Source organism: Seriola lalandi, unplaced genomic scaffold (genome assembly GCF_002814215.2).
Source record: "Seriola lalandi dorsalis isolate HSWRI2012SDOR001 ecotype SW California unplaced genomic scaffold, Sedor1 jcf7180002054448, whole genome shotgun sequence".
NCBI classification, from domain to species: Eukaryota; Metazoa; Chordata; class Actinopteri; order Carangiformes; family Carangidae; genus Seriola; species Seriola lalandi.
In genome coordinates, this window is record NW_019525001.1 from 623051 (window position 1) to 635248 (window position 12198).

Genomic DNA, 12198 nt, shown 5'->3' on the forward strand with positions numbered 1-12198 from the left:
CTCCTCAAACCTACCTGCAGAAATCATCTCCCACAATGCTCTTGTTCTTCCTGGAGCTCAGACACCCTCTGAGTCACATGACCGATAATCCGGGCTTACACCTTCAGGAGTGTGCGGAGTGTTTGTTTGTAAAGTCGAAGCGGAGGGGATTAATGGCGTCCACCCAGAGGAACAGAGAGAACTCGTAGATGCTGTTCCCGACCGGCTCCTCCTCTGCTGGCAGCAGCTCCAGGAGACGACCTCTGACCCCGGCCTAGGAGCCCCCGTTTGTCCCGCTCCCTCACTATGGGTGCTCTGTGCTGGGTGCTGCCGCTGGAGGAGGATTGGGAGACGCTGGAGGAGGAGGAGGAGGGAGGGGAGGTGTTTCCCGGCCTGGTGGAGCGGCTGGTGGGGCTGCTGGACGAGGCGGCCTGCTGCCTGAGCTGCCAGCGGCCTGCCGACGGCCTCGTGCTGCTGGTAAACAGACAGAGTGAGAGTGATGCTGGAGGTGTTCGTTTGTTGGTCTGTTGTGCATCTTAATGAGTGTGTTTAAGTGCACGTTGGTGGATCACACTCCTCTACTTCCTCTGTGTTTTTGAGCAGTTGTGGTGTGTGTTGATCCGTCCACCCTGTGCTGCACTGGTCGGATGCTTTACCATAATTAGAGCATTAAATCTAAATTCTCTGTGGGTGCGTCCGAGGGGGACTGCAGACTTTCAGACAGCGGTTCCGGTGAATCAGATTCAGTCCTCAGAGATGAGATGAACTCGGTCGTCCTGGAAGTTACAGCAAAGCGTCCTCGTCTGTTATTGAAAGCTCGGTGGCTGCAGGGCGAACAGGCTGAAACTGAGAATTTATCAGACTGTCAGCAGTTTATTAGAGGCTGGCAGCACAGATTATGATGATGAATGAGGCGGCTGCTCAGTTAAAACCTCGTCCTCCTTCAGGGTCGAACCAGCAGAGAACGCTGCACACAGTACAACGTTTCCTCCTGTTTCCTGACGTTCGTAGTTTCTGTTAATAATCCAAACCGTCATGAGTCAGGACATGTTGGTCTAGTTAAGATTTGTTCTGAATACAAATGAACTAACACAAAGATGGATATCATGGAGAGCCACAAAACAATGTTTTATAATTCAATCTTGATTTATTAATCAGCAAACATCATATTCCAGCTTCTGTGATATTAAAGTGAATAAAACAAGCAGCTTGAATATTGCAACCTGGGATTTTAGGAAGTCTCATCCAGTCACAAGTTACTAACCAGTCAGGATCAAACCAGTTATTTTACCAGTGATGGTCAAACCAGTTAGTAACCAGTTAGGTGAAAACAAGTTGCTAACCAGTGAGTGTGGGACTGGTCTGTTGTGGTTTCAGGGTCACTGGTCTGGGATCAGCTGGATGAAGGCAGCTCTGGCTGTGAGAGGAGGCAGCAGCCGCTCTGTTTCCTAAGTGGTGTTTAACCTCCACTCGGTGTTAATCTCTCTCTGATCCCTCTCTCGGCGGCTCTGCCACTCGCAGCCAACTTTCGCCTCACATCCACCAAACGCAGGTGCTGCTTGGTCTTTAAATCAGAGGAGTGATTAAGACGGTGGAGCGAGATGAAAGCTCGAAAGCGCTGAAGTCTGCAGCTGAAATGTTCAGAAAACTGCAGTAAACTGTTGGTTGGATGAAAAAAAAAAAAGTAGGAACAGCTCTGACATTCTTAGATCTTTAACACTCAAAAAAAATAAAATTTAAATTTAATAAATAAATTAAAATTTGTCCTGAGGGGGGGCGCCAGATGACTTGAAACCAGTTCAGGTGTTCTATGAGTTTCATACTAACATTGACATTTTCTTTATTTTTATCACATGAAGCTTTTGTCTTGTGGCTACAGCAGCTGCACGTTCACTGTCTTTACTTGTCTTATTGTGTGTTTATTGTTTTTTGCTGCTTCGATGTAAAAAAAATTTCATCTTCTATCTGAACTGAACTAAACTAGCATGTAGCATTTTATCATGTTACTGTTAGTGTCCATGTCAAACATTGGATTTAGCCTTTAGCTGTTGTGTAAAACTGACGGACTCCTGACTGACAATTAAAAAACCTGATGCAGCAGAACCTGAACCAGAACCTGAAATATCGCTAAAGTCTTTATAAGACTTTTTCCACGCTTGCAGTCGTGGATCTGGTTTTATTCTCTTATCTTCCTCTCCTTTCACTGTCATTTCAGGTTCTGTGACCTCTGACCTTTTATCTGCTCCTGTTCTCTTCCACTGTTCGAAACATTAATGGAATGTGGTTTTACCCCCCCCCCCCTCCCCAGAACATGGATCAGGTGTACTCTCTGTACCAGACCTTCCCAGAAGGCCAAGCTGCAGATGCCGACGTTCCCAAGAACCCGTACAGCAGAGAGGCGGGCCTGCCGCCTGCGAGCCCCGCCCACCTGAGCGTGTGTCAGCGGCTGCGTAAAGTCATCCAGGAACTGGTTGACACCGAGAAGTCCTACGTCAAGGTCGGTACTGCTGCAGTAATACTACATAATGTAATAACATTACAGTAGAACTACAGTACCACTACAGCACAGCAAGTAACAGTACTGCTACTGCTGATGAAACACTGTTACTACTATCAGAGGCTAAAACTTTATTTTAACATTTCAGTTTCAGGATTTATCAACAAATTTATAAAGTTAGAATTTATAAACAGTAGATAAATGAGTAAACAACACACTGTAATGTGGACTTATTTGTGTTTACAGTGACTTTAATATGTTAATGCCTCATTTAATTATAAATGCATCAGTAGGAGTTTGGACGATTTGTAAATAAAAAAAATATTTAATGTGTTAATGAGTTTAATAGTGTTTAATAATTACATAAATATGAAAATAAATTTTTTAAAGCCTTTTATAATTTAGCTTTTCACAACATTCAGGTGCTGAAAGATCAAACGAGTATCATGGGAAATTGTTGACATTATTTAACATTCTTAATATTTCTGTGCCGGTATTTTGATATCGTAACTCGTTCTTTCATTTCATCTGTACAAATGTCTTTTCCTTTACTTTGATTTTATATATTTTATTTTACTTTATTTTACCACCAAGCATCTGTGACAAATAAAGATAAAGTTGCCTCATGTCGATGTCGTCCTCTCCATCAGGACCTGGTCTGTCTGTTTGACATCTACCTGACCCCTCTGCAGACGGAAACTTTCCTCAGTAAAGAGGAGGTGCGTACAAAACATAAACTTTTTAAATGAATGAAATAATAAGACGTCATGTTGTTGGTGTCAGTGACAGCGCCGTCTCTCCCTCAGATGGAGGCGCTGTTCGGCAGCCTGCCGGAGATGTTGGACTTCCAGAGGGTTTTTCTTCAAACTCTGGAGGAGAGAATCGCCTCCTGTCCCAACTTCAGCAGCCTGGAGACGCCTGAGCAGTTCAAGGTAACGATTCATTGCTTTGACTCAGCTGCTGCTGCTCGTTTGGCTTTAACTCATTTCAATGAATTTAATCAGAGAAGTTCATCTGCACTACTGCTGCATTTTAGTTATTTTATTTTTTCTCTCTTTCTTTTTTATTTTCTTTTATTTGTTTTGTTCTCCATTTATTTTATCTTTTTAAGTGTTTATTATTTTAACTCCTTCCTTTTTCTAAATATGTATTTTAACTGTTATTTAATTTATCTGTTCTTGTCTTTTTTATTTTGTAAAACACAACTGTATATTATGTATGAAATGTGCTATACAAATAGTTTTTATTTATTATTATTCTTACTTTAAAATGTAAATGTATTTAATATTGTATTGTTTTAATTTTACTTTAGCCCATTATAAAGTGAAACATACAATGCAACATTAAATACAGTTAAATTTAAAAGTCATAATAATAATAATAAAGAAAATAAAATAAAATGAATTTATTTGGATTATTATAATAAATTTTATTTATTCACTTACTTTCATTTTATTTTCTTATTTCTACCTTATTATTATTGTTATTATTCTTTCTCATATTATTCCTATTTCTTCCTAATTTAACAGATTGAGTGTTTGTGTTTGATGCAGTTGCAGCGTTTTCACACTTCCAGTCTTTTTACTTTCAGAAACTCCTCTTCTCGTTGGGAGGGTCTTTCCTTTACTACGCTGACCACTTCAAACTCTACAGCGGCTTCTGCGCCAATCACATCAAAGTCCAGAAGGTTCTGGAGAGAGGTGAGGCTCGTGTCGTGTATCATCTCCAACAACGTTTATGTGATGGGGGATGATAAAATCATGTTAAAAAAGGAAACTTTCCAGTTTATATTCAGGAGGTGATTCTTTTTACTCATGAAAGCGTCCTGTTGTTGCAGCAAAGACAGACGGAGCCTTTAAACAGTTCCTGGAGGCGAGGAACCCGACCAATCAGCACTCGTCGTCTCTGGAGTCCTTCCTGATCAAACCTGTGCAGAGGGTCTTGAAGTATCCACTGCTGCTCCGAGAGCTGGTGTCTCTGACCGACCCTGAGAGCCCCGAGCACACACACCTGACAGGTACAACACACACACACACACACACCTGACAGGTACAACACACACACACCACGCTTTCCACTGTCAGACATGCACATGTAGATGGATGTAGATGTCCTCACCGCTGTCGTGTCTCTCGTCCCCTCAGAGGCTCTGAGAGCGATGGAGAAGGTGGCGAGTCACATTAACGAGATGCAGAAGATCTACGAGGATTACGGCTGCGTGTTCGACCAGCTGGCTGCAGAGCAGAGCGGACCTGACAAACAGGTAACAAAAACATCACACACACACATCAGACTTTACTAAACACTGTTGGAGTTTCAGCCGAATGCCTAAAATGTTTAAAAAACAGAGGTGTATTAGAAAGTTCTGCTGCACTGTTAAAAAAATCTTTAATACATCAACCAATAACTACACTCAGCTAGTCGAAATGGTTAGATCTGATTGGTGGCTGATGAACTGGCCCAGGTGTACAATGCCAAACCTTACAGCAGTGGCAATATTTGGGCCAGATCTGGCTTACATTCGGTTCATCAGTCAGCACAACTACTCTGTCTAGTTGGTTACATATGGAAATCTGCTGTGAAATAAGCAACAATAGTAATAGTAGAGCTGTGAAAGTATCAAAGCATTCAGTCCACAGAGAAATGCTCACAGCCAGTATTCAGAAACTGAGCCTTAAAACGAACTGTCAGGACTTCTGGGACTTTGTGATGTCACAACAAAGCAGTCACTGCCCTCTGCCATACCCCAAGCCCCACCCACCTGGACCCACCACCCAACCTTGCAGGATTTGGTTTCTCTGAGTGTTTACCTGAAATCTGCCTTATTTTTATTGGATCACTCAGAAAATCATCAGCCAATCAGAAGAGAGGCTCAGACCCTCCTCTCTTCTGATTGGCTCACCAACCTGTTGTTACTAGAGCTCCAGAAAGAAGCCTGAGAGAGGAGATGTAGAACCACAAATATATCTTCTAATTAATCAACACTTCAGATAAAACACAGGAGAAGAGGAAAACATGGAGCTTTAAGATGGTAAAATGACAGAAAATAGTAAGTTCTCAAAGACTCAGGTGACATCTTTAAATGTCTTGTGTCAAAAAGCTCAAAGAGATTCAGTTACTGCGGGATAAAAGTGTTTGGTAACAACACAACTGACGACTTCAGTGATTAATCAGTGAAGTTTCTTCCCTGTGGAACTGATTAATGAACTACTAAGTGAAAGTGATGATTGTTCTCCCTCCCTCTCTGCCTCTCAGGTAACAGACATCTCGATGGGGGAGTTTCTCGCCCATTCGTCGGTGGTCTGGTTGAACCCTCTTCCCTGTCTGGGACGCCTGAGGAAAGAGCCAGAGCTCACACTGTTCGGTGAGTACACACACACTTTCACATAGCTCCCTCTGTAAACCTGGTGTCTGGTGTGGTGGTGGTGTGTTGGGTTGATTCCACATTAATACCGTGTTTCATCCTCTTGTTTCCTCAGTGTTCAAACGTGCTGTCATCCTGGTTTATCGTGAGAACAGCAAACTGAAGAAGAGGATGGTGAGTCTCAGGTTTTTGGTTGGGTTTCACTCAGACACTCAACTGTCCTGCTGCTAAAAGAGGTTACATTAACACCCTGTGGTTGTAGTTCAGGCAAAACTATGTGATAATATGAAAGATTAAACCCGCACTTATTTATTTCATTTACATAAAGACAGAATAAACAGATTTGACTTTGTGTTTTTGGACAGACGGGCTCCCGCTCTGCTGATCTGGACCCCTTCAGGTTCCGCTGGTTAATCCCAGTTTCAGCAGTTCAGGTCAGACTGGCCAACATCACAGGTCAGTGACCAGTCATCAATCTGTGTGTGAGTTTTTGTACAGTAGTCCTCCAGCAGGAGGCGCTGTGCTGCAGCTGCACTCTGATCCTTGGACCTGACAAACTGAACTGTGTGTGTTTTTAGGCTCGGAGAACCCATGTGTGTGGGAGCTGGTTCACAGCCGGTCCGAGGTGGAGGGACGACCGGAGACGGTGTTTCAGCTCTGCAGCAGGTGAAAACATCCTCATCAACTCACATTCATTTAGTTTGATCACAGCGAGCTTCATTAGTTCAGCTGTTAATGGATATGAGAGATAAAACCAGCAGAGAGCTGTGGACACAGACCTGCACAATTCATCATCGTATTTACAGATGATCACACAACTATTATTATTATTATCGTTATTATTATTATTGACTGAAGAACACTCACATTTCATTGCAGTAAAATACAAAAATGTGTTTATTTTTAATTTTTGAATTTTAATTGCATGTTTTAATTTAAATATTTTATGTACTGTGTGTGTGTGTGTGTGTGTGTGTGTCTGTCAGTTTTAAACCATAGTGAGGACCAGTCCTCACTTCTTCACTGGACTGTTTGAGGTTTTAGACTCAGTTTCAGGGTTGAAGCCAGAGTCGATTCGGTGAATGTTAGATAAGCCGTTTAAAAGATTAACCAACTGATAGAATATTATGGCTGAATCGATGAGCTGTTCGAAAGAAAAATGATTCACAATTATTTAGATAATCGATTAATCGCTTCTGTGACGACAGTGAATCATTCTCAGGTTTCAGATTCTACAATGGCAGAACTCACTGCTCCTGTTTGTCATATACATGAATAAACTGAACATCTTTGGCTTCTGGACTTTTGGTTCAGACAAAACAAGACATTTGATGTCACCTTTGATCTTGTGAAGTTGTGACTTGACATTTTCTCTGTTTTTTTGACATTTCATAAATCAAACTTTTAATTAGTTAATCAAAAAAATTATAAGCAGATTAATAGACAATGAAAATAATCATTAGTTGCAGTCCTAAAGAAAGTTAATCTAATCTTAATCTTAATTTGTTTTTGGTCTTTTCTTAAGGAAAAATTCTAAACTCTGGTTCCAGCTTCTCCTGTGTGAGGGTCTTGTTTCTGTTTTCAATCTCAGTAAACTGAATATCGTCAGATTTTGGACAAAGCTAGACATTTGAAAGTTTCACCTGCAGCTCTGGGAGTTTTCGTTAGTTACGGCGCTCAGTTTTGACCCTTCCTGACTTTTTGTTTTGTTTTAGTGGCTTGGAAACGAAGGCCAGCATGCTGCGAGCCCTGCGCTCCCTCCTCAGAGACCGAGCACCCGTCGGCTCCCTGAGGAGGACCAGGCTGTCAACGGCTGAGAGGAGCAGCTCCTGGAGGAGGAGGCAGCAGAGGAGTCGCATCGACACCCAGAGGGTGACTCATCACCAGCCGGAGGAGAGCTGCAGACCTGAAGGCAGGTTCCTCCTGGGAGACACCTGCTCGGAGCCTCTGCTGCCCAGCCGTGCTGCATCCGACTCTTCTGGGAAGAGGACCAGACTCTGCTCCCTGACCAGCGATCTCGAAGCTCAGCTGCAGAGGCTGAACTTCAGAGAGGAGGAGGCAGAACGAGGAGCCACATCTCCAAGTGAAGACCTAAGGACCACGGAGGAGAGACGGAGCTCCAGCCTGAGGCGAAGCCCCGGAGGAGAACTGCTGGACCTCAGCAGCCTGCTGGAGAGAGACTACAGTGTTCAGAGCATGACCTCCATGATTAACGAAGACTGTTTCTATGACACCATGTTAGGGATTCAGAAGGCTGCTGTTCCCTCACTACAGGGCTAAAGCTAAAGTGCTAGGAGACTGAAGAGCTGATCTACCAAACTCCTCCAGCCAGGGAGAGTGAAACTAAACTCCAGATGCTGATCCTGGAAACTGAGCTAAAATGAGACCTGCAGAGTGCTTCTTACTCCTGTCTTCGTTTACCTGAAGGCTCTCACACCTGGACGGGGAGGTGATCACATGTCAACTCATCATACTGATCGATTCATACAGAGGTGGACACCACTACGCTGCTGAAGGTTGAATTCATTCCCACTGCTGGAAAGTAAAATCTTTTGGACAAAACTCCCATCTCTTCAACTTCTTTAAGACCTGGAAAATCTCCACAAAAACTGGGATTACATGACTTTTGGCATTCCCAAGGCAGGCGTCTGATTGGCTGTTACAACACCTGCATCTAGGAAACACACCTTCAGTTTGGATCCTGCAAATAACTTTTCCACTCATTTTTTTAACAAATGGAAGACAAACTTCCAGTAGTCTTTCCCAGTTAAGGTGAAAAATGAACAGAAACCAATATCAGGGCCACTGTCAGGGGAAAAAATGGAAATTGAATCAAAATAATTTGAGGAAAATATCCAAATGTAAAATTTGTAATATTACAAGGAAAAATGTTCGATTTTCTAACAGCGACGTTGTAATATTACAAGCTGTTTATTTCAATACTCTAGAACAGACTGACTGTGACTTTATTTTCATAATATCAAGGCCTTTTTTCCTAAAATTACACCATTATTCTGTTTATTTTTATTTCAAATATTGACCATTGGAATGATTGAACACCAGCTCAGTGACAAACCACAAACCTCCAGAACATTTTCAGGGACGACAGTATGAAATCATGAATCATCTTTTCCAAGAAGACAGCGGCACATTTACTGACATTTAAAGATCCAACTATATTTACATTTTTTTCTCTTTGTACTTTTGAAATCACACTGTGGATTTAACATTTTTTTAAAGGAACTCAAACATCTGGAACTCAATTTTTTTTTAACTACTACAGCTCTCTGTCTGATGGATCTAGAAAAACTTTCTATTTGATATTTCTTGTATATTTCTGAAGCAGGAGGAACCAGACGAATGTTGGACTTGTGTTTTTACCCTCACCTGCCTGAACTCATCATTATTTTTTCAGAGTCATCTCTTGTAAATGTTTTTTTCTCTGTACAGTTTATTTGTTCATTTGTAGTTTTCTGTGTAACAGATATTTTCTTTCTTTGTTCTTGACAAAAGCAGTTTGCAGTAAATATCTGGAGCTGCTGGATTGGATCAAAGCCTTTGTATATCTGGCAGATTGGATTATTGTATTTATATTTTTTTGTCAAGTTTGTTTTGTGTATTTCAGTTTTGTGACTGAAGATGTAGAAAGACAACTGTTTCATTTTAAATGAACTTTTCATGTTATTTTTTGAACTGTTAAAGTATTTGGTAATTTATTTTCTTAAATATTTGTGTACAACTTTTTAATGACTTGATGCTGTTAAAGTCCAATAAATGGAAAAATATTTTAATTTGATTTATTGATCTTAACGTTAACTTTTTGTCTTGGTCTTGTACAGTCACGTGGAAGTAATAGAAGTGCCACATTTACGCTTATGAGAATAGTTCAACATTTTTTGAAATACTCTTATGCCTCTTTCTTTCAGATGTTCAGATCTCTGTTAAGTCCTGACCTGGAGTCAGAGCATAGTTAGCCTAGCTTAGCATAAAGACTGGAAGCGGAAGGAAGCCACCTGGCAAAAGAGTAAAGGTGTGTTCTGATAGACAGCTGGACTATTTGTGCAGTCATTGTTCTTTTCCCCAAAACCAGCTAATAATACCAACAGTACAGACATTAGGTAGTTAGCCGTAAGCTAGCTGGAAACTCCAATAGTGACATGTGCTCAACTCAGCCTCAGATAATGTCAGAAAGGTTGCTTCACTTACCATCAGTCCCTCTCCTGTTTCCTCTCGTCTTGGTGTATTTATGACAGCTTTGTGTCTTCGTCTCAGTTTTTTCTGCTGGGGGGGTCATTTTCATCTGACTGCACCCATTTGTGTTTTTCCATTTATTGGGAATTTTACCTTTTCCCTAGCTGTGATTTTTTATTTTTGGATCCTACGCACCTATTACTAAAGCTTAGAGGTGTGCAAGGACATTTTTTGAAATCACCATTTACTTAAAATTTTAACTTGCACTCTGTCTTAACACAGTTCCACCAATTCATGGTTTCCCTCATTCACGCCTCTAAGAATAGCTCAAGTTGTCGTCAGAAGTTAAATGAATGAATGATCAACATAGTTTAGTAGTTCCAAACTTTGCCGCTTTGTGAAATTGCCCAACATTCTGCTGTAAAGCTGGGAGTCTATGGATGTTGACTCACTTTTGGAGCCAGCCTCAAGTGGCCATTCAAGGAACTGCAGTTTTTGGCACTTGTGTATTAGCTTCATTTTTAGGGTGGTTGCTGCTTGTGAATTCCTCCTCCACAGTCGTGTTCTTGTTAAACAGATGCTGTTTTCTTTCTTTCACTTCTTCATTTTGTTCAGCCACAGATCATATGCAGATAGAGTCCACGGTCAGAGTCTTTCCTACTGATGTGTAGCAGGTTTAACATGTTAGCATGCCTGTTCAGTCTTTTCTTCATTGTGAGATCTGAGCAGCGAGTCTCTTTGTTCTCCTCAGACTAAAAACAATGGGTAAAAAAAAATGAAAAGAACTATGTAGGAGTTCATTCTTTTCTCACAGAGGAACATTAAGATTGTTTGGCTTTGATAATATGGTCTTTTATTTATTTCAGTCTGATTTCACTTCAGTGTCCCAGAAGACTCTAAATCTTCTGTTCTGGACACTGAGCAAATTAAATTTTTAAAAAGGAAAGAAAAAAAAGTGTGTGTCTGATGCTGAGTCACTCCAGCTCTTGTTGCCACAGTTACTGCTGGATAGAGGAGAAAGAACCCCCTTTATAACACATTCATACACATATAACAGACATGTCTCTACTTCATCTTTATTTACAGCTGGAAAGCAAGACACACCAATAATTTATATCATGAAATGTATCATAATAGTGACTGTTATCACATTGACTGTAATTTAATACCTATTTGATGACCGTTTTGTCCAAAGTGTACAAGCGTGATGCTCGCTTGGAGTCTCAGTGGAGGTGATACCAAAAAATGTATCAGGTACCAGGTACTATCCATAACTTTTGTCCAATGGAAAACCAAAAAAGGCGAATAAAGTCAAGTTGAGCTGGTACCATGCAGGTGAACATTTTAGGACCATAAATAATACCAAACTATGACCTGACCGTAAATAAGATGAATCATCAATGGCAGATCGAGTATCAGTTTTCCATCCATCCATTTTCTTCCACTTATCAGTGGCTGGGTAGAGGTGGCAGCAGGCTAAACAGGAGGTTTCAGACATCCGGCAACACTTTCCAGCTCCTCCTGGGGGATCCCAAGGTGTTCCCAGGCCATATGGGATATGTAATCCCTCCATGAATATCCCAATATAAGTTTTCCATGAACCATTATCGACATTTTTATGTTAGGATGAATAATCCAGCTGGTTCAAAATCAGCTCTACACCATTTTACTCCTGTGGGAGAAACCGTGTGCATGCATCGGTTTCCTCCGGCTTCCTCCCACAGTTCATTCACATGCAGGTTAACTGGTCTAAATTACCTGCTGATGTACCCCACCTCTTGCCGAATATCAGCTGAGATTGATTCCTGCCCCCTTGTGACCCTCGAAGTATGAGTGGTGTAGCTGATGGATAAAACTATGATAAGTCAAAATTATTGTATATGTACAGGTTTTTAGAATAACTGATCATGCATCATACAAAGGGCTGAATTATCGTACAGATACAATAATAAAGCACATCTGTGGTTAACATGCATCTCCAGATGTATTAGGATTTACCTTGTTATCTACAATTTAAATAGTACAGTCTAAACGTGTCCTGAGATAACTTCTGTTATGATTCAGCGCTGTTTAAATAAAATTGAATTGAATAGAACATTCATGTTTCAGTGTGATCTATAAGCAGGAAAACTTCAGCTTTCACCGGGAGGCCAGATGTTCTTGTTTG

The 12198-nt window shown here is 41.1% G+C and overlaps 1 protein-coding gene across 1 annotated transcript in view; it reads left to right on the forward strand.

Annotated features, from left to right (window-relative positions):
• tiam2b (TIAM Rac1 associated GEF 2b) overlaps window positions 1-9742 on the forward strand; it is a 54064-nt gene extending 44322 nt beyond the window's left edge. Inside the window, exons 15-25 of the mRNA XM_023411083.2 lie at window positions 2288-2476; window positions 3127-3195; window positions 3283-3408; window positions 4068-4176; window positions 4314-4493; window positions 4621-4739; window positions 5732-5840; window positions 5956-6014; window positions 6206-6296; window positions 6419-6506; window positions 7556-9742. Of these exons, the coding sequence (XP_023266851.1) occupies window positions 2288-2476; window positions 3127-3195; window positions 3283-3408; window positions 4068-4176; window positions 4314-4493; window positions 4621-4739; window positions 5732-5840; window positions 5956-6014; window positions 6206-6296; window positions 6419-6506; window positions 7556-8120 (1704 nt within the window). The 3' untranslated portion in view covers window positions 8121-9742. The remainder of the gene's footprint in view (window positions 1-2287; window positions 2477-3126; window positions 3196-3282; window positions 3409-4067; window positions 4177-4313; window positions 4494-4620; window positions 4740-5731; window positions 5841-5955; window positions 6015-6205; window positions 6297-6418; window positions 6507-7555) is intronic.
• Window positions 9743-12198: the final 2456 nt, after the last annotated feature.